Here is a 23,552-nt window from a genome sequence, read left to right on the forward strand (position 1 = left end):
ACCCCAAAGTCAGGGAATGGCCCGTTTCAAATGAATTTCACAAAGCATCCTCTGTTTCATTTAAAGAGTCTGCTTCGACAGTATCCCTCCAAAAGTGGAATACAGGAACAGGTAATAAACAAAAAGACCAAAAAAATCATCAGACCCAATCTGTACTGAAGCTCAGCAGTCAGCACAAAAAAGCATTTTTGACAATGACCCAAAATAATCCTTCAGACATTAGAGTTAGATTAGGCTTGGCCCAAACCTTGAGTATTTTTTACTTGTATGATGAAGACATGCACAAATCAATACAAGGCGGGGGTCTATTCTTCTCTGTCCCCTGTGGACTCAACCACCCATACACACACAATACATCTCTCAAGGTCAAACCGTTTATTACGGCACATTCAGGAGAGACGTCATGGGTGTGATCCTTTGATATATTATGTGTGTACGTGAGGGTTTGTGTGCATTTGCACTTACCAACGTGAGTAAATTTGTCACATTGGTTTCAACAGCATTGGCAAGGGCGTCTGTGTAGACACACACACATTTACACACACTGTCATTTGAATGCTGGCCTATCATTAGGTGCACAGCTCTGGGCTGGAGAGGAAAACTCCACACCCACTTTAAAAAAGGCCATATCCCACGCATCTCACACACCAGCTCCCAGCTATAACATGGAGTCTAACCAGCCGTAAGCAAGGAAATTACAGGATATTATCTTTTCTCGACTCAATTCTGGTTTCTAACCAAGGCCGGTACTGTAAAAATACAGTTAAAGCTCCATGCATGGTTGACTTCTTTTACTTTTAATATCCGCAGTTAAGGAATTTCAGTGTCAGAACATATTTTCTGTGCTCTACTGCAATGCAATTACATTGGGAAATGGCAAATGCGATTAATTGTAGTTTAAACATTCATTAATACATACATTAGTTCATTCATTTATTAACTGTAAAAAAACTGTCCAAAGAAACAGTTCACTCAGAAGAACCTATCCAAAGAAAACAACTATCGTTTTCACATAATTCATTTTAGTAAATCAGTTTGGACAGTTCATTCATTCATTAAAAAAATGTTCATTCAAAGGAATTTGTCGAAGAAACAGTTCACTGCTTCATTTCAAGTCCTTGCATGACATATCATATCCTTCAGTAGTGAAGCAGTTTCTGTTCATTACTGCTTTTTTTTGCATAAATTTGTATTTATAGATTTATGCTTTTAGTGACAATTGCCAAATTGCTGACAATTGCTTTTTAGTGACAAAAATTGAATCAGTCATTTTGGTGAAATGAATCAAAAGATTCTAGTTAATTTGAAATAGAAAGTAAATCTGTTCATAATTAGCTAGCTTTAAGAAGCTACTTTAAAACAGCTTCCCTAACTCACCAAACTGATGAAAATTGTTAATATAAATCTTCATCTAGATTTGATTTAAAATCTAGAGTGGACATTTAAAACATCAAGGCTGTGGTATTGTTAGTCTGTGTGTGGAAGGTTGTAAAAGTCCAACTGTTTCTTCAAAGAAGTGTGTTTCTGTGCATAATGGGCGCCTACGCACCGTGTAAATGTCCCACACACTCTCTGTGCTAACACTATTCACCTGGAAAGTGTTGAGTTGATCTTCCCTTTTATCAGCGGCGCTCCTCTCATCCCTATCAGATCTGTTGAAAGGCATGCGTACAGCTGAGAGCTAATAGTGAGTGGAGAAAAGCGTAATAACCTAACACCATTTACCACAACTTCCACATGCAGGCCACACAATCGCAAGGCTTCACCCCAGAACCTTGGCAGCGCTGATCGTGGTGTATCAAAAAAAAAATGTCACTGCTACATTCTGCTAAGCTACGAACAGTGTGGCCTGTTTCAGTGAAACTTAACAACTTACACATAATAGGCCTAAAAACATGTGCACATAAAAGACTACTGAAGCCTGAAATAATTTCTTTGAAATGGTTTGCAATGAAGTAAACGAAAGGAATGCTGGTGATGTTAAACGGGTAGGCAGTCCTGTGTGTTTGTGTTGTGGTGAAAGAATCAGCTAAGCCCTTCATTGAGGGGGAATTCTGAAGGAGGTATGCATGAGCGTGAAGGTTAGGTGAGGAAAAATTCAGAGGTGGAGTCTTACAGATACAGCCGTCATAGACATGACAGCAGCTTGTGTCTGGATGTCAAATTTCAATGCAATAATCTAACAAACACGACAGGAATGGCCTGTGAGCAGTTTACAATAAGCGTTTTCAAAGTATTCACGACATCTGAAGTATCAAAATCTATGAGCAAAAAAATAAATACATTTAAAAAAGATTTCGTTGATCTGTAGACATTCTGCTACGCTAAACTTTTTCAGAAAAACCTTCATTGAGGTATAAAGGTGAAGCATCAGGTTTTACTTGAAAATGTTGCATAATTTTACAGAGTAATGTGAACCGAGAAGAGAGCGTATAAAACCTCCCTGACAGATTTACAGTTAAGAGGAGAATCCAGGCAGAAAACTGGAATATTTTTCATACTTTCAGGTATGTGTTATGTGAATATATTTTTGGGTGTCAAGCTTAGTCACTTAGTCAGTTATTTAAAATGGAGCGGTAACACTTTTCACAATAGATATTGTTCTGAAAAAGATTTAGTCAGATTAATACCTTGCATAGTTTTATGATGCATCATCATTCAGAGCATTTTAGTGTTTGAGATTGTCAGGTTTTGCTTTACAAATAGATTTTTTATACATTCTCAGTGTTATTACGGAAACCGGAAGAGCTTTACAAGAGGAATTTCACTCCATTAACTTCATCTTCGTCATCTTTATCCTATACTGGACCTATACAACCGTAACTCTGATTGGTGTACTTTTAGCTTTTTACCTTGTAGTATTTTTGATAATGATTGTTTTGCCTTTTTTGTATCTAAAAATGACCTGGGACAGGTCAGCCTCATTTACCAGCACTAATCCACAAACCCTTCCCGCTCTCCGACCCACAAACCAACACAGACCCACATTTTTGTTTCCAACCACTTACACATCAGACGTGAAGTTAATATGGGACGTACAGAAACAAAAGCACCCTCCAATTCTAAATGATACTGCATGCTGTAAACCACATGAAAGTGCTTTGTGTTATTTTTCATTCAGCGCTCAATGTAATTCCCATTTTTCTTTCTGAAAACATCCAACTTTGCTTTGTGAGCTTTGTGAATAAAGTGAAAGGAAAAAAAAGAATGCTAACCAAATCAAAAATGGTCACCACTTCAGCCTTATCGCGGTATAACTGCCTCTGCTGTTTGACATTTAGCCACTTTTAAAGACATCTCTATTAAAGTTTGCTTCGCTCAAGCACATAACTAATGGGGGATGGAACAAATCTTTATGGAATATCCCTTCTCTGTGTATGAGCAAGTGGAGGAATGGATTGTGGGCGGCTAATTCGTGGACAGGCTGCCCCTGAGCTAATGGCCTAGCGTTTGTCATCAACCTTTTTGAACAGAACAGATAGTCACTTGAAAGCTTTCCATCATCGCAGCTGTGACGCATCCGTTTTCCTCACCGATAGCACTAAACATTGACAGAAGTATATGAGAAGCGAGAGTGGATGGTGTTTTTTTGCATGCATGTTTCCAGTGGCTAAACATTTATGTAAGTCGGAGGATTACGAGTATCAGCTGTTAGTTATGACATCAGAGCATTTTCTGTTTTAAAGAGAGATTTATTTCCTACTTTAGAGAAGCAGCTAATATAAACTACCTATTCTTTTCTATCTGATTTGATGAATTGCATTTCAGTTTTAGGACTATTTATCTTATTATATTAGCACAGTATACACGAGGTGACCTCTGTTTACTGTGTTATTATATCCTTCATGAAAAGCTGAGCTTTGAATCTCTTTGTTCAGCTTCCACTAAACTTTCATCTGCTTGCTTTGGCTTGATTCATAGCACTGTCTTTTTAGTCTCAAACAACTCAACATCCTCCCATATTCTATTGAGGGCTCTATAGATTGTGAACACACAATGAGAAAAGACACATGCAGGTATTCAAGCACATACACAAATATACACAGACGTCAGATGGTTTCCTGTTTAATGTCACTTCCTCAGCATCTGTCTCTCTGCACCTGCAAAGTCCACAGACTGTCATTTGTCTGAGCACGCTGAAGAATGAATGGTTCAGACATGCATAATTCACTGTATCCGTTTGTTCTGTGGTTTCAGGTGTATTAAAGCAAGCACTTTTTAAGTTAACAGTACAATACTAGCCTAATATCTTCTATGAAATTTGTAATATTACAAACAAAAATGCTGGAATGTACACTGCATTTAAATAAAGACATGTATATGTTCTTCAAGGATGCATTAAATTGAATAAAGGGAACAGTAGAGACGTTTAGAATGTAACAGAATATCACTATTTACAATAAATGTTGCTTTTTTATTCTATTTATGAATCAATTCTGAAAAAAAAGCTACACATAATATAACAGCACGACTGTTTTCAACAGTCAACAATAAAAACCCAAACTGCATTTCCTGGAATAAGTGTGACCTACAGAAAAATTGCTGAATAACAGCGGCCAGCCCTTATTCGTTAGAAATGCAGAACCTGCATACATTCATGCACCTGACTTCTGAAAAAATTATGTTCAGGTATGTTCAGCTAAAACTAAAACGAAACTTCAGTGGAGAGAGAATGCACCTTGTTTACACTCTCTTAGCTAATGTTTGAGTTCCTTTCTTATCAACATACAGCCTTCTAAGCAACTAAGGACTTGTTTTTCAGCTCAAATATTTTAAATTGGTATTCCCATGATCATTACCTGCATTGCTTGTTCCGTTGAATAAAAAAAAGAACGTCACCGACATTTTCTGGCAGGTAAAAGATCTTCTTCACAGATCAAAACACAACATACTGCACTTATTATCAGCACAAATATGCCAATAATTTTGTCCGAAAGTCACAAAATATCTCTAAACGCTTTATTGTGCCATTTATAATTGGGCTTTTTTTTTATAAGTACCAAACAAGCAAGCATCACTATGAACACCCCAAACTCTTGTACTTGTATAACATAACAGCTGGGCACTGTTCTCACTGTCTGTTTATATTTATTGAACATCACATTTAAAGGCAAAGGTCTGTTTATTAGATTACCATAAACGCCTTACAATAAGATTATGAGATCAAGAAGTTCTGAAAAAATTTGCAAAGCCGGATAGAGCCGATAAGGGAAGTATGATGATTTAGTATGATGAACACACTCCACTGGCTCAGCGCAGAGATTCCTAACAGAAGAACAGGAGCAGGACAAAGAAAGTGTGCCCTCCACCAAGGTCAGATCATGGGCTTGACTGTCAACTAAAGCGAGTTTAATAACTTGCATACTAAAGCAAGCAGGCCTACATTCACACAAAGGCACATTTATATAACAAGCATGAACAACTGTGTCTTTGACATGCATTTTACTCTCTCTCTCAGATTAAAAAGAAAAATATCTTAAGCACTCTTAAAAATAAAGGTTCTTCATTGGCATTCATGGAACCTTTCAAATGCAGAAAACGTTCTTTATAGTCGATTTTTTTTATTCATTTAAGGACTGTTCTTTGAGGAACGAAAAATGGTTATTTATGGCATCACTGCAAAAACAGCCTTTTGGAGCCTATATTTTAAAGAGTGTGAACAGATCAGAGATAAAAGTTCAATATCTCAAACAACCATTTACAATTTAGTTTTAGTTTTTCAGCAAATGATCAAGATCCTCTTGCCTCGTCTCTCTATATGCAGTTTCACATGTAATGATGCATTCGTGACGCAAATGCATTTTCCCCCTAAACGAAGCCTTTTTAATCCAGGGTGTCCCTGACACTTTCCGGGCTAATTATGATGTCTTCACTGAGCTCAGCCTTCCCCTTATTAACCTGTTGTATAACACTTTTCATCTCAATGCCAGCGATTTGCATGCGAAAGGTTTTATAACACTTTCTAAATGAACTAGTGGCCCTGACGGCTTTGCTTTCAGAAAGCAGAGTGGAAGTTGTGTTGATTTTCCCCCCGAGGTGCGTGTGTCTCCTCTTAGACTAGCTAGTCACGATTTTTTACAACCTACTCACACAGCGTCCAAAAGAAATGATCAGAGGAGAACAGGAGTCATTATTGTCGCACAGGTGAAGGCTTCATGGCCGAGCGTGTTTCTCCTTGACGTCGGGACAATGAAGGGTAAAGCTATGGTAATTCTTGCAGACTGAGTCACAAACTGCACAGTGCAGCACAGGTACAGTCTTCTGTTGTCATAGTAACATGTCTCTAATAAAGCTTTGGTCTTTGATCAATGCAAGCATTAGTAACCTTCGATTCAGCCTACGCAGATGCTCAATTCACTGATTAAGATTTCATCTGATCTGTTCAATTAAAATGACCGTTGATTGATATTGATTTGTCTCGATTGTAGGTGTCTCATTGTTTTCTGAGGCTACTCCTACACTTATTACATCACTCACTCCTACTGCGATTGAAGGCTGAGTCACGAAGTAGAGGCGTTTTTGAACACTGCCAATGAAATATATCCAAGCAATTAAATGCGGTGTGATGCCATTAGTTTAGTCATCCGCAGCTATAGCCCACCACGCATGACCCACTTCTGCCCGTTAAATCCCACTCGCCCACACTGGTGGCTCAAATCGCCATTGGCTGTGTGGGGAAGGCCGAGTAGGAGCTTGGGATGCTTCATTCATTTTGACAGAACCCAAATATGTGTTGTCTAGTGGTGCAAAATTTGCCTAATGAGCCTATTAAAGCAACTTTTGAAGAGCTTGACATTACAACACGTCGGCAGCGTAATGTTTCTACCACGGCGATGTGATTTAAAGCGGATAATTACAGCATGTAATTTGCATCGGGCTGTAATTTGCATCAACAGAAGCAGGTTGGGTTTCTTCTGTTTACAGTAATTCACAGGTAGCGGAATGCGAACTGGCATCTCTGCTATTTCATTACGGAGTTCTGTTGTCAAGCATCAACCGCAAGTTTCGAAACTGAGATGTTTCAGGCGTGTGGCATCTTAGGTACCTTGGAAAAAATGTATTTGCTCCTTTAGCCAGTGTATAGTGGAAGACATTTTGCATTTAAGTCAGAGGTTTGGTATGATTAGATTTAAATAAGGTCAAAACTAGATGTTGAGTGTCTTGAAGATACAGGAAGTTCAGACCTTACTGCATCACATGAAGCATATTCACAGTTTTTTTTAAATGCTTCTTTCCAGTGTACAGCAGTGTTTCCTAAAATGTAATACACAGAGTTTGATAAAAGTGTCTGGATTTAGGCTGAATTTAGTCGATCAGAAATGCAGTAATATTGTGAAATATTACAAAATAACTTTCTATTTTATTATAGTTTAAAATGTCATATATCCATTTGATTTTACAGCTCAACCTGGATTCTTTTATTAACAAAAGAACAGTATTTATTGGTAATAGATTTTTTAACAATATAAAAAGCCTTACCTGTCACTTTTGATCGATTTAATGCATTCTTGTTGTGTGAAAGGATTTCTTTAAAGAAAACAAGCTCTCTTTTACTGATTAAAAAAAGTTTAAAAAAGTCATTTTTTATCAGTTGGGCCACATTGTTCATGCTGTATGTTTTTGATTTCCGAAACAGAACCAGCTTAGCTCATAGTTCATAAATCTGAAAAATTATGTACAGTACATCCTATGGAATCATGATAACAGTAAGAGTCATTTCAGATCATCTAAATGACTCAAATCAGTTGATCCTTAAATAATTTCTCATTCAAGAAGCATTCATTCACCAGCCTTTATGCCATTTTATAGGCAACATTCACTTATATCTCCTGTGTGTCTATTATTAGTACAGTATGAGTGTCACATGATAAGTCTGCTTGCCTTAGACAAGTATTGACTCCCTACAATGAATCACTCCACCACAATTACTGAAACCATTTCTTCCACTGCAAACATAATGCAAAGTTTGTGTAAAACCCAAAAAAATATTCCAGAAAAGGAGTCCAAGATGGTTTTCAATATCTGCGGGTATGATAGGGTATATACAAATAACCTACTGTATATATTAAGCCAGAGCAGTTAGTGTCTTTGGTTCCTGTTGCTAAAAACACAGCATGGAAAACAGCAAACCCGTTGTGAGGCTAACTATAGCAGTGGAATATTAAATTGAAGAACTAGTGGGCTCCTGCATGACAAAGACCAAATATGAAGGGTCACCACGCTCTGACGGACGGGTTAAAGAAAGCAAGTAAGCAAAGGGTAAAGGTGCAGTGTTTGTCATTCTCTGTCAGAACTGTGACGGGATGTAATCCATCTTTATATCATCTTTCATCCCTCAAGGAAAAAGAATGAGGAGGATAACAGAGGAGTGTGAGTGTGTGCACTCATTTATCTGGGAGCTTTTCTGACAGTTTCAAGACAGCATGAATTTTAAATAGAAGGCAACTAGCGGTGAGTGACAGAGGAACATTGCGCTCTAAACGAGAGCGAATCTAGAATGACATTTACAGGCGGTGAATCAGCCGCTTGAAACACATTACACAGTTGCTCATGTTTTCTTAATAAATCTCCTCAAAAACACCATTGGAGGTCACATAAAGCAACATACTTGCTTCAACTCAAAAACTCCCACAGTAGTCACCTGGACGGACAGGTGAGGTGTGTGACATGCCTCAAGGCATCTCAGAAATACCATTATGAGGAAGTATGTTCCTGCTTCAGGGGAATACCGTCAGGTCAGAGCAACATACAGGGTCATTTTTAAAAAAACTGGGAAATTTTAACTAGTGCTGTCAAATGATCCAAAATAAAGTTAGTAACCAGACTGTTTTGGTCACCACTGACTTCCATAGTAGGCAAGTCAGTGGTGACTTAAAACAGCCTGGTTAAAAACATTTTTACAAAATATCTTCCTTTGTGTTCGGCAGAACAAGGAAATTCATACAAGTTTGAAATTACTTGAGGGTGAGTAAAGGATGACAGAATAAAAATTTTTGGGTGAACTATTCCTTTAACAAAGACTTTAATAGTAATTAGTAATTAAATTTTATAGAAATCGATAAAAATAAATAAATAATAAAACGTTATTCTTTAATAACTTTAATGTTATAATAGCTCAAACTGTTGATTGGAAAAATGGCCAATATACAGTACACAGTTCATTGGCTGTTACAGAAAAAAAAGCTGTAAAATGGTGAGGATGACCAATCAGAACAAAGTATTCTGGAGAGCTACATAAGAGCTTTTAATATAGTTTGTTATAAAAAGTATGCCTAGTTTTGTGGTTTGACCAACGGAGCAATAGTTGTTTTTTAACTAAACAGTTCTAAATTTTAAAAAGCTCAAAGTGTGCACTTGCTACTTTGTTTCTCATTTGTAAATTGCTCTAAATCGGCATGTAATGTGAATGTCTAGTCTTTGTCTCTCTGTCAGGAATCTGTCCTTAACGTGAAACTCACCCTATTAAGAAAGAACATCCTGATCTGTCTAGCATGCTAATTCAGAGAAAAGAGTTCATCAGGGAAAGCTCAGGCATGAATATTTCAGGAGCCGTTCACTGCACACATGTTGTGTGTTTGCTGCTGGTCCATATGTTCGCTGTCTCTAGATACTGTGTGTCTCTGTCTCTGTCTCACAGTCACACACAAGCACACAGGTGTAATTGATGTGCAGTGCTATATGATGTGATGAACATAGACAAGGAGTGAGGTCATTAACAGAGGTATTAGCAGAGGACACGACTCAGACTGCTCAGAATAATGGGAGGAGATCAGCATCTCAGAAAGAAGGAGAGGTGTTGATTGCTTTAGTTGATCTGTGCTTAGATGGAGCAGAGCCTGTGGGATTTCTGTTCATTCAGTATATCATCTATGAAAATGTATCATCTGATTAAATGCACATTATAGACGTTCATTCATTTCATGTTTCAGTTTGTTTATTTCTTTAGTAGTAAAAGTTTTAAGCATTTCTAATATCTTATGAAACAGTATAACTGTTTTCAACCATAATGATAATATATATATATATATATATATATATATATATATATATATATATATATATATATATATATATATATATACATATACATATATATATATATATATATATATATATATATATATATATATATATATATATTTTTTTTTTTTTTTATTACTTAAACTTTTGAATGGTAATGTATATATACACTCTCAGAAATAAGGGTACAAAAACTGTCCCTGGGGCAGTACCTTTTTAAAAAGGTACACTTTTATACCTATTACGTTCAAATATATACACTTTAAGTACTAATATGTATCTTTATGGTACCAAAATGGACCCTTTAGGTAAAAACATGTACCATTTGAAAAGGTACCACCCCAGTGACAGCTTTTGTACCTTTATTTCTGCAAGTGTGGAATAAAAACATATCTTTTATCTCTTATACATAATGTGTGGTAAGAACAATTTAAGTATTTGATATAAAATGACTGTGTTGTACTTAGTGTCAGAGAAATTACATGCAAAGAACTTTGTGATGTTCTGATCCTCTTGTGTCTGCAGTTTCGAGACACTGTTGCACAACCGTCATCTCATCCTACAGCATCCTCTTTATCAAATCAGGCCTATGTTTTTGTGATCAAATTCAGCTTTGACTCATTTAAAGCGCACAAACATAGTTAGCTCACTTTTGTTTGGCATTCACTCAATATTGAGCATTCTGAACCTTTTTCATTTTTGGAACGATTTTCAGAGGCAGCCTAATTACGATCACTAAGCGAGAGAACTCGGGGATGAAATAGCAGATCATTTAGCATGTGCTGCTGTAATTTGTAGAGATTCAAGTGTGTGGAGAGAGTTCTGATTTCCCAGCAGGCTCGGTGTAGGCTCTGTGCCTGTTTCTAGAGTGGATATACTCGTCAGGTCGGGCTTTGGCTTGAACTAGCAGCCAAGGATAACACAGGGCAATGTTTCCGGTGGCTTCAGCAAATTCAGCCTTCCGCAAAAATGGGGAGTTATTAAATATCCAAACATGGCCATTGATCAAGAGTGGAGGATGGCTGAAACTTCATCCCAGACTCAACACAGCACACAGGACAATGTAAATTTATTACAAATGGCACTTGCAGTGCATTGCTTCTTAACAAGCTTACAAACACATCCTCACATGCATAACACAACCGCTAATGTGTTTGTGCAGAGGGCAAAAAATCGTAGAAATCTACAGCTCTGAAGTTTTCATGTAAGCATCAGTACCCTTTGCCATCCATGCAAACTCATTATAAAAGTAACTTCTTTCAAACCCAGTTGAAGTTGTTGCGTAAGCAACTGCAGGATTAAGAAACTTGTGACGCTATTACGGTAACTGGGCACTTTTAAAGGAATTATTTACAATCCTGACATACCACACAATTTCAGGACCTTATCGGACTTAGAAACATAGATGTATTGGGAAAAATGTAACCCTAGCCCTAACTGACATTAAACAGAAAAAAGTAGAATAAATAAAACATTTACCTAAAAAATGCAAGAAAAAAATTATTGAAATTCAAATATGCCGGTAGCATCCTACTCATTTATGTGAATTATAACAGCATTAAGCAAATGTACAGTAATGGAAAACTGCTTGGTTAAAGCAATCTTGTCATAAGAACAGTCGTGTGAGTAGGTTTTATCTGGCTATTAGTTAATGTAGTCATTCATAAGGGGATTGTGGGTAGGAAGTGAATTAGGGTAACAGAAAGGGAATCTTAAAGCTTCCTCCTCATTTCAAAGAATAACGATGTGAATCCGCATAAGTGAGTTCGTTTTTTAGGAACTGACAATGTCATTTTGATCTTGACTTCACAGAAATGCTACCATGTATGAAAGAAATGTGAAAATGAAAGTTAATTGTGTCTGTCTCTGTTTTACTTTGTAGTTTTCATCTGCAGCTTCATGATTGCTGCACCTATTTTTGGTTACCTGGGGGACCGATTCAACCGAAAGATCATTCTGAGCTGTGGAATCTTCTTCTGGTCAATTGTGACACTGCTAAGCTCCTTTATTACCAAAGATGTAAGTGTCACACTCTCCTTCTCCTCTACATGCAGCAGTTTAAACCTTGCTCAGAACATTGTGTCAATGTGATTATCATTTAAAAATCTTAAGAAAGAGTTAGGTTTGTTCTTGCAATGCCAGTTGGGTATTTTTAGAAGCACAACAGCAACACAGCCCAGCAGTAGCATCTCTAGAGCTCATTCAGTTTCTGGCTCATTTGAGAGCACTTTGAAACTACACTAGAGTCATTCAGCATAGCAGCACTCATTTTACAAAACTCAGTGTACTTTATTATTTAGATGTCTCGCTCTTGCTCTCTCTTCCGTACTTTGCTTTTTTCCTTTCCCCTTTGCTAAGATGAAATGATTAAATGACATGCTCACTTAGCATAACACTAGGCCTGTCTCAGAAGACCTCTTGTTATAGCTCTACTGCTCTTCGTCATTGCTCTTTGTCTGCTCTCGATATCGTTTTCTCTGTTTCACCCAGGACTCACTGTCACAAAAGCTAAAATTACAAATCAAAACAGTCTTTGTTGACACTTGTAGTCAAGACTTTACAACAATGAAGTTGTGCCAAGCTACACTGAATATATCAATTAATCAGAAATCAAACACAACCCTATCTATGCAAATTAGGCAGATAATAAAAGTTTGTGCCTTTTTCAGAAAAACCCAGCCCTGGTTAGCTTAGTAGTTACCATTGCACTATATATAAATTTAATTATAAATTTTTCTGACATTAAGTTAACAAATTCTTTTGGCTTTAGTACTACAAAGTGACAGCATAAATGTCAACAAAATGACATTTTAAACTACATTTAGCCTTTATAATATCATAGACAGTATAGATAGATTTTATTTTTACTTTAGCCTTCAGAACCTTAGCCATTACGATATAATATACAATATAAAAAGAACAGAAAATCAGTATGACATACAGGCAGTATTTAAGCTGCTTATTTAAAATGTATGAGAACAGGTGAATAAACCTATACTGAGAGGAAGTGAGACAACAGCAAAGCCAAACTGAGTAAAGCAGACTATAATCCGTCACAGACCACCTCAATCAAATTGTATGTGTGTGTGTGTGTGTGTGTGTGTGTGTGGGGCCAGTCTCCAGGGAGGTTATTGCTACAGAGATAGAAAGCGCGGCTAATTAAAAGGCCACGTTAATGAGAGGAAGACTGCAAAATGACAACGAAGGAATGTTCCTTGCGGCTACGCTAACTGATTTTAGTGATATCTTGTGTGTATGCGTGTGCAGTTTGCTTCCCATTAGCCTTTTGTGTTTCGTCAGTGAGCGTGTGGAGACTGCATTTCTATATATAAGATGTGTGTGTGCGTGTGTGTGGTCGGAGTATAATGGCCGAACGCAACGGGGGTATAAATACGCTAATCCCCTCGATCTGCAATGCTGAGTCGATACTGACAGGCCAAGCCACTCTGCATCAAAGTCACATGATTCTCCCAGACCACACACACATGCACATACGCACACATGAGCGTGGAGACTGCAGATATCCCTTTATCTGTCCATCATCCGACCCAGGGCGGTGGGCTGTTATATAATGTTCTCCACCAAGAGAAATCTGCAGATCATCTCATATTTACATCAACATCATAACCATCACGTTAATGTTACCTTCACATTGCTGCAAGCTCTGCGTTGCATTAATCATAAGGAGAGTGCTGTGTTTCATAAGAATAAACCAAAATGATGAAAAATACTATTAGGTAAAGAAATCAAGTCATGGGATAAGAAATCTGGATGAGGTAAAACAGTTCTTAGTGTGATGAAAAGAATAGGCTGTCCGGCACTCTGCTTTAAGAAGAACATATCTTCTAAATCTCTGTATAGCTTAAACCAACCTCACAAACTCTTGCTGATCTGTTTGTCATCTAAAGTCCCTCGTAATTCGATGTTCGGCTTCTTTTAATGAGATTTCTCAGGGTTTTGGGAAGAGACAGTCAATTCACTGCACTGTGTTGCTGCAACAAGATTTAAAGACTTTTTTTGTTAAACATTAAACATTATCGCAATCCCAAAAACTTTAGTAAGGCATACGAAGGGAGACCTTACAGACGCTTGATTCCCATGACCGTTTTTAACATCATCTTGTCGCTTTTGTCAGATGACAAGAAAACAAAACATCAGGGGATGTCAGTGGTGGTTTTTAGTTAGATATGCACATATTCATGCAGAAAGCTCATGTTTATGTATATGGTTTTGAGGGATGAGGGAAGCCAGACGTACAGTCAATCCTACAATACTGCGGCCTCATGGATTGGTTGTGTTCTGAAACAAAGACGAGGCAGATGCGTCCACTTTGTGGACTTCAACCATCTATTTGGTCGAAACAAAATTCGAAATGTTTAACATAAAAAAAAATCTAATTTAGTTTTTACATTTTTCAAAATATTTTAATTATTAATAATATTTTCCAGATATGCAAAATCATTTATTTTTGATTAAATATTGTACATTGACCAAATAAATGTTTTTTTCTGTTATTTTTACTTTTATATTCAGAATGTATAATAATTAATGAGTATTATATTTTAAATGTGTACTCTATAGTATAATATATGTCCCTCCCCTCCATCTCGCTATAAATTACAATGGATGGCACATTAATGTGTGTGTGTCTCGCCTCAATGAACTTAACTAAAGATGTGTGTATATTCAGCAAATGATAGCCAAAGCATAGCCAAAGAAAAAAAGGTTGTGTAAAAACAAACAGTCAGTCATCCACTTTCCCTCTCCACCATGTCTCTATTCTCTTATTCCCTCACAGCACTCAATAAACAACAAGTACATAGCTTTTGTCATTTTTGAGCAGTCATGAAAAGCAGGAAAGGAGCTGAAAGAGAGAGTGAGCGGGAGGGATAGAGAAATCCTCTCAGTGCCAGAGGATAACCCAGCTTGCTGCAGTCTCTCATTGCTGATTCCTGTCACGTACACTAAAGAAATTCCCCTGCTGAGAATTATGTAACATTCAACAACAAGTAAAGTTGTTTTTCTTTTGGCTGTATGTCGTGGGGCTGCTGTCAGACCAAAGACTGTCAGGTGAAAAAGAATAAAGGATGAAAAGCAGGAAAGGGAGTGAGGGAATCCTTGTAATGCAAAGTGACCATCGAATGGCCGGAGGATAAGAAGATTGCTGCCTCTGTTCTGAGAGCAAGGGATGAATTCAACGTAAACTCATTTGTTTAGCAAACATGTTTGTCTGATGTGTATCACAAGCAGAAGCCATTGATTACTGAAATATGTTTTTACAAAAAATAATTTCAGATCAATTTTGTTGCTTTGGACTCATTCATCAAAGAATTCTGAAAAATATTGGTTAAAAAAAGTTGTTTGAGCACCAAATCAGCATGTTAAAATGATTTCTGATGGATGCTAAATGGCTACTAAAAATTTAGTTATATTTTAAACTATATTCAAATTGTAGTAATATTTCACAATATGATTGTGAACAAATAAATGCAGAGACTACATGTGACCCTGAATCACAAAACCAATCTTAAGTCGCTGGGGTATATTTGCAGCAATAGGAAAAAATACATTGTATGGGTCAAAATTATCGTTTTTTTAAATGGCAAAAATTATTAGGATATTAAGCAAGGATCATGTTCCATGAAGACATTTGGTAAATTTTCTACTCTAAATATATTAAAACTTAATTTCTGATTAGTAACATGCATTACTAAGAACTTTATTTGGACAAATTTAAAAGGTGCTTTCAAATGGCTGTGTCTCGGCCAAATATTGTCCTATCTTAAACAAACATCAATATGAAGATTATTTATTCAGCTTTCATATGATGTTTAAATTTCAATTTCGAAAAATTGACTCTTATGACTGGTTTTGATGGGTTCAGGGGTCACATATAGCTATAGAACACTATCTCATTAGCATTTACAGGAAGCTTGTTAGTTCACAGAAGTCTGACACAACAGCATCTGGCTGGTCAGGTGGCTGTGTGAGCCCCCTCAGGAGATTTCACACATCGAAGTCTGCAATGACAGATCTGTGTGTGTGCGTGTGTGTGCTGTATATGTGCATCATATCATAATGGGATGCCCTGGTGTTTCTAGAGGGTGTCCGTGTTTGCTAATCACACTTTGTCTCAGTCCATCATTGTTTGGAGTGGCTAGACTCCACATTGCTGCCAGACTGAGACCACCGGTGATATCATAATAGATTACATTCAGATATTATGAAGCCGAGTGAGAAAAAGCATAAAAGCAACTGTGAGCACAGGCAACAAGAGAAATCTATAACTAGCCTACTCAGTTGGGCGGCTGCCAGGGTGACCCAAATCCCCCACAGCAGTATAGATGTCCATCACACACCCACGGTTAAACATCTTCACATGAACGACTACATAAAGTCTAGGCCATTTCAGGGAAGGGTGGTTTCTTAGTCTGGCTTCCTTTCTCGCAGATAGAGGTCAGAGGACAACAGCCACATGTTCCCACTGTTATAGAAATGTAGGACACTTGCTACTTTGCCTCGAACATATGTTCAGTTTTGAAAAAAAATGTTAAACATCTTAAAAGCCACACGTGTCAATATACAGATTTATGAAAATGTTTCGGGGATTAATGAGCTGTATTTTGTGCCTGATGTTAACATCATTAACACCATGAAGAGAAAATATGCCATGAGCTGAATACTTTATAAATTCCTACGGCTTTTCTAATCATGTGACCTTTTCTTTTGCAGTATTATTGGTTGTTAGTGTTGTCCAGATGCTTGGTGGGAATTGGAGAATCAAGCTACTCGTCCATCTCTCCAACCATCATTGGAGACCTGTTCACAAACAACAAAAGGACCGTAATGCTCTCTGTCTTCTACTTGGCCATCCCATTGGGAAGGTGAGCATCAATAGACATCAATAATAAGCAATACCATTGTATTTTTCTCTCAGTCTATTACCAAATACTATCAATGTCAACCAATACACATACATCTAATCATTTTCAAGTATAAAATAGGTAACTTAGTTAAACTTGTCATATTTACAATACATTTTGCAACAATAAATAAACAGAGTATTGTGAGATTTAAAAAAAAAAAAACTATTAGAATACTATCAAAAAACCCACAATGATGTTTAGTGGTGAGAGAAACACGTTTTTATCTTATTCTAAACTATTTACAATGATAGACATTTACTTGGGGATAAATCAGTAATAAAAACACTCCTTTAAATAAACCTCGCAATATAACATCAATATCAGATGCAGACATTTAAAGGAAATATTGATTCTTAATAACCAAACAAACCACCTAATATAACCAAAACTCGCAATAAACTAAATGCACAGGGAGTGCAGGCGATTTAATTTTGCTTAAGCAGTTTAACTAAAGGTGTGCAGATGTTTAGCACTTTAGCATTGTAAGTCATATAATACAATCTGTTATCCAGCTTGGTCATTTTATTGCTTTTTAAACAAGCAATGGTGAGAAATGTAATGAAAATTAAGACATTTCGTGTCAGGTTTATTTGAACTGCAGCTGAAGGGAACAGCTTCTGACAGCCAGATAATCTCAGAAACCATCTCAACCCAGTAAAGGTCAGTTGCGGAGAATTGAGCACAGCATTTTGTGTGGTCACCGCCTCAGATGGGCCAAATGGACAATGATATTCTAAATCTGCTGCCGCTGTGAACGACTTTAAGCTGACCTATTATAGTTAATAACATAACATTGACATTTTATTTTGCCCACTGAACTGGAAAAAGACTAGAGAAAATGGGAAAATAAACGGGAAAGGTGATAAAAAATTCATGACCGTATGTGTGCAGCATTTTTAGCTGCATAACGTTCAGATACAACTTCCTGCACTTTAATTGTTAATCTGATGTGGAAGACAAACAGCAACCTAAAACGCTAGCACACAAACTAGAGTTTTATCCATGCAGTCGAATAACACACACCGAACTGAGGAATAGAAATATCTGGACACAGCAGCTGTCACCATAAGACCTGTTCTGAGGGCTAGTAATAGTATCGATGAGAGATTGAACGCAGTCAGAGGAAAGGACGAGATGGAAAAATAGCCGGCCCGGGAGAGTTGAGGTATTTGCAAGCTAAATGGGTTCGGCCCTAACAAACGATCAACATTATGAACAATAAGAGGTGAAAGACTAGAGCGCTACAGTGTGCCGCCTCACTTCCTGTCTAGTGCACTGTTTATCTGCAGTCAGGTTGTTACTGTGTCCAGGAAGTGACTTCAGCCACTGGAAAAAAGTCTAGCAGGAAATTTGAGTCCTCTTATGGGCATGGAAAACAGTGCAAACATTTACAGACATATAAAAATGCTAGCACCTAATTGTGAATGCTTGCAATTAATATCTTAAACCTCTTATCCAATCAAAACAACAGTAAGTTACCAAGTAGTCATATTCGATGCATCAACAAGGTTTAGATGGTTAAATAAATAATTTTAATTAATGGGTTCTTGACATCGAATGAGACCCAGTGGACACACTCATGTTGAGAGCCTTATGAGAGCTTATTTACTGATAAGGTCCTATTGTTTGATGGGCCAGGTCAGACTGGTCCATCAGTGGGATATACCAGGGGCAGTGAAAGATAAACAATGTGGTTTACCTGCTGAGCGACAGCCTGGCGCGAGTGTCTGGGAAAACAGGAAGTGGGTATGAGGCTAAATGCTGGGAGGGACGCTCCAAATTTAAACAGAATGATTAAAACGCTGCGGTCATTCCATCGCATGATGTGCAATACAAAACGAACAACCTCCAAATACAAGAGACTAATGTTCAGAACCACTCTGTTAGTATATAGTACCTTAATGAATGTAAAATACCAGGTGGGGTCAGTAAAGAAAATATTTTTTTTATGTTTTTCAAAGTATGTTCACCAAGGCAGTATTATAGTTAATTATTATCACAATAAAAAAATAACTGCTTCTGTTTCATATTGGTTTAGCCTTTAATTTATACCTGTGATGCAAAGCTGAATTTTCAGCAGCCACGTGATTAATAAATACTGTAGCCATCTTACTCAAATCTTATTTACTCCTAATCATTTTAACCTGGTTGTAACTTGACATTAAAACCTGTCATTAAAACAAATAGTTGCAAATACGTTTGTTACTGTGGCTTCCTCACACTTCAAAAGTGCACGAGTGACAACACTGTTATAAAACCTTGAAATCGTAAAAACCTTTCACTTTCTTTTGCTTCAGTTTGAGAGGGTTGGTAACAGGTGTACAAACATGGAATGGAGGCAGACAGAGAGTGAAAACAACAATGAATCAGAATACTGTGGAACTGAAATGAACTGATGGGAAGAAAAACAGCAAGACACCAAGACAAGAAAACTATTTATAAATTGCCTGATTAAAGGCAGCTTAGTCCATTAACATTCAGTGATAGTCTCAAACCAGAAAATCTGAATACAGATAGCACACAGAAAGAATATTTTACATGTGCTTTCATCTACACAACGAAATCATAACATGGCAATTATGAACTTCATCAGACTGTAAACAGGATGTAGAGCTGAGAGAGTTTGGTCTACGTCTGAAGAGATATGACTCACAGATTCCTCAGATACCAGATCCCACCTTGAGTGGCCGTCTTCTTCTTTTCCTTATATCACTCTATGTCAGGCAGTCTCGCCTTAGAAGGACTTAAAGGAAAGTTCACGAGACACATGCACTCTGAAGCCATATCCTACAACCTCAGACAGGAATTCTCAGAATTAGGTCACTCGAAGGTTTGATGTTCGGATTTCACCACAGTCCCCAAATCTAAAAACCCAAGCGACACAGTGTGGGAAGCTGGCGTCTCTCCCCAGTCATCTCCCTTTCTCTTTCCTTCTGAGCTGATCTGTCATTGTAAGCCCCTGAGTAATGCTAAGTGGTTGACTCTCTTACATAGCCGGAGGTGATGTTCAGTGTAAAGCCATTATCAGCGGCATTAGTATGCATGCTGTGTTCAGCCAGCCTACCCAGAGCATGAAAGTTTTAGGGTGTATGACACAGCTTTGGGTGGGGAAGACAATCAGGAAAATAAGACAGTCCAAGTCAATGAGGCATACACAAAACAGATTTGAAAAAATACCTTAAACCAGTCTGATTTTGGACCCTTGTCAGTCAGTTAGATACCAGCTGGCAGACCATAGATGAAAACCATTTGGGAATGGCTGCTAGATCAGCTACTTCAGCTCAAAAACAGCTTGGGGCAGGATGACTAACTAAACCAGTGTTATTTTAACACAAAAAGTACACAACTGAAACTTAACTAACATATATGTATAGAGTATATTAAGTTTTTACTGTGGTTTATTCTGTTAGTTAGCTGTTAGGCTGTATTTAGATTTTTTACTTATTCAAAATAAACCATCTGCAGTTTAATTGATATTAATTGGAAAATAAAATGTAAAATGTAATTTGTAAAACAAATGTACTTTTTTTAAATACATATAATAAAATAATAATATATATTACAAAACTGAATCATTTATAACCCCTCTGCATTAAATATGCATTCGCATATAATTGCTCTTTTGCTGGTTTTGATTGCTTCTGTTGTCCTCATATGTAAGACACTTTGGATGAAAACATGTGCTAAATGAATATGTAAAAATGAAAGCGCCAACAGACAGCAAAAAACATAATTTCACCAGTTATCACATTAATTCTGGCAAGTGGAAACTAAAACAAATTGAAAAACTACTTTAAAATCCAAAAATTAAAATAGCTCCGGTAATACCCAGCAAACCAAATGGAGAGTGTGTGTTTATGCATAGAATATGATATGTTTGCTTGCGTATAATGACATGTTTGGCTCTCTGTCTGCAGCGGTCTGGGCTACATCCTGGGATCCATCGCTAAAGATGCTGGAGGGCACTGGTACTGGGCTCTGAGGGTAAGAGTTGTTGAAAAGTGCGTTGTATCAATATTTTAGAGGAAGCATACACGGCCTCCACAAATACACACAACTTCCTCTCGTCCAGGTCAAAAATATCCCTAAAACCCATGGCAGACAGGTGAATCCCAAAATACCTTCAGCCGGTCTCTTGAAAAAGCAACATAGCATTCTTGCCCCCTTTGAAGCCTATGCGATTGGCACTGGCAACCCAACTAGCTTAAGTGCATTAATTTAGCATTACTTCCAGCTCTCTCTGGTTCTGCTCATACACGCTATCCGTGAAGAACAAGGTCTTTGCAGTTCTCACTGCCGTCTTTGTGCTGCAGAGACCCAGGAGAAGAGGGGGCTCACTTACACAGACCCTTTTATTGTGGGATATTCCTCAATAGCCTTGATGTACCACAGCACTAACCAGAAGAGCCAAGCCGAGCACCTTTAGTGCAGCTAAAATTACTAATTTATGAAATGATTGAGTGAGAGGAAGGGCTGTGGCCTATAACTTTTTTAACCTGGTCTCATAAAAATATGTACCTCTGTGCACTTTTTGTGCAACACTGTTTTTACTGCACATTTCACTGCAGTTTAAAATTCCATGTTTAAATTTCCACTGAGTGATTGGTAAACAGGTTCAATACAGTACCCTTGTACGTTTTTATTACCTTGATATTGGTATGCTGTTGAAATATATGTAAGCTGTTGCTAAAAGGTAATGCTCTATTGTGTTGGAAATATTCCCTACACGAAATCAACCCTAAACCTACCCGACAGTGTTAACAAATGCAACACTTTTGTTGATGCAACCGTGCCATTTCAACTTCCTTTTCACAGATTTGAGCTGTTTTGTGGAACCGTAGTGTAACTCAAATTCAAACTGGAGCTCCTCTCTGTACTCCGTGAGCTACCAAACAAACCTACAGTCTATGAAAACCCATAGATATGAAGCTGGATATGTGTGATTCTAATGTTCAAAAGCATCAATTGTCAAATATCCCAGCATATTAATATTGTTTTGAAATCATAACGTGATGTTCTTCAAGCAATTTTGTGAAAATTATGCTTTTTCAATCAAAACTTTGTGTGGAAAAGAATATAAAGAGTTTTGTTGGCATAGTATTCATTTCTTTTGAAAACTGCAGTACTTGTTGGTACGCATTTTGTGTCTTGCTAAAAAGTGCACCATGGTAGGTTTATGCCATGAGACCAGGTAGCTCTTTTTAGACATTGAAGGAATGGAAGCAAAAGCAAGAGACCTCTTTTTTGTCCTTCATTTGCTGTTTTGAAACCAGCTGCTTCACTTGTTCGGTTTAAACTTTAACAGTAGGGTATTCCTTTTGCTGGGTCATAAAGAATCCACAGAGTGTCTTATGGTGAACTTGAATTACGCTTGATGTGTGACTGCCTCTTAAAACCCCAACGAGGTTTGGCTGTCAAGCTCTTAGGCCTAAAAGGAGACTTGTTAAACCCTCCCAAGCTTACAAAAACTCCTCTCTGCATGACAGTTATGTGACCCTCAGCAACATGAATAGCTTTATTTGGAGCTAGTTTGTCAAAACACTTTTGCAAACAGTAGCGGAGCACCATTGTTTGAACTCTTGGATCCAGTAAAACATTCCTTGAGAAGACAAAGCTTGTGGCTCGGAGGACTATTAATCATCAGTGGCACTTTAAATGCGTTTAAAAACAACAGACAGATGAAAAGGTACTCCGTATCAGCCATATCCTGTTCTGAGGAGGGAAAAAACATTTCGTGCCACTTTCCGCTTGTTTTGCAGGGCCCTAAAGAACTCAATCGCCTTCCGTTCTTGAATAGGGAGCGTGTTTTTTTGGAATGAAGGATTAGATCATAATTATTGAGAGCCATATCAATCTTCTGCAGGTCGGGGAGCAGAAATGCCAGGAGAAACAGCACCTTGATCTCTCTCGTTCTTTGATTGCACTCAACAAGCAAGAAAGAAGCTACAGAACTAGCTTGAGATTAGCAGAAAAGGGCAGCTACTGACAACACTATAGTAGAGTGCGGGTCAGAGTCAGAGTTCAAGATGACTGATCAACGCAGGCTTTGATATGAAACTAGACTGTGAGGAATCTCCTCAGTGTGACTGACAGAAAATAGGTCCACTGCAAAGACCTCTTTTACAGCTGCTGGGATTTCTAGTTATGGAGGGATAACAAGACCAAATCCAGGCTTTAGCTAGACACTGCAGCTCTGTATCAAAAGCACACAGTGCACACAGAGACACATTCAGTTCACAGAATCAGAAAACAGCATCACGTCAATGGGACACAGCGATCTGTTTAATCTCTTGTTGTGCACTGTAAGGATTTATACAGCTAAATACTGAAAAAAATTCATTTTTTGTTACCTGGTCTTGTTTTAAGCATAAAATTTACATTTTAAATGTTTTTATAATTCCAACAAGAAAAAAATGCTAGTGACATAAAAAAATATATATATATACATAAATATGCATATATAAGTTTGATGTTTTTTATTTTTAGATACTATTACAAAGTAATTTGCACCTTTGACATGACATAACACTTCAGAAATCATTCAAATATGCTGATTTATTCCTCAAGAAAAACATACAGATTAGAAATTGTTGTGCAGTGCAGATG

General features: G+C 37.4%; 1 protein-coding gene across 1 annotated transcript in view; it reads left to right on the forward strand.

The window, feature by feature from the left end:
• spns2 (spinster homolog 2 (Drosophila)) overlaps positions 1-23,552 on the forward strand; it is a 64,933-nt gene that overhangs the window by 24,523 nt on the left and 16,858 nt on the right. The window contains exons 3-5 of the mRNA XM_043239151.1: positions 11,903-12,039; positions 16,753-16,904; positions 20,864-20,930. Coding sequence (XP_043095086.1) covers positions 11,903-12,039; positions 16,753-16,904; positions 20,864-20,930 — 356 coding nt within the window. The remainder of the gene's footprint in view (positions 1-11,902; positions 12,040-16,752; positions 16,905-20,863; positions 20,931-23,552) is intronic.

Source organism: Puntigrus tetrazona, chromosome 5 (genome assembly GCF_018831695.1).
Source record: "Puntigrus tetrazona isolate hp1 chromosome 5, ASM1883169v1, whole genome shotgun sequence".
Classification (NCBI taxonomy): Eukaryota; Metazoa; Chordata; class Actinopteri; order Cypriniformes; family Cyprinidae; genus Puntigrus; species Puntigrus tetrazona.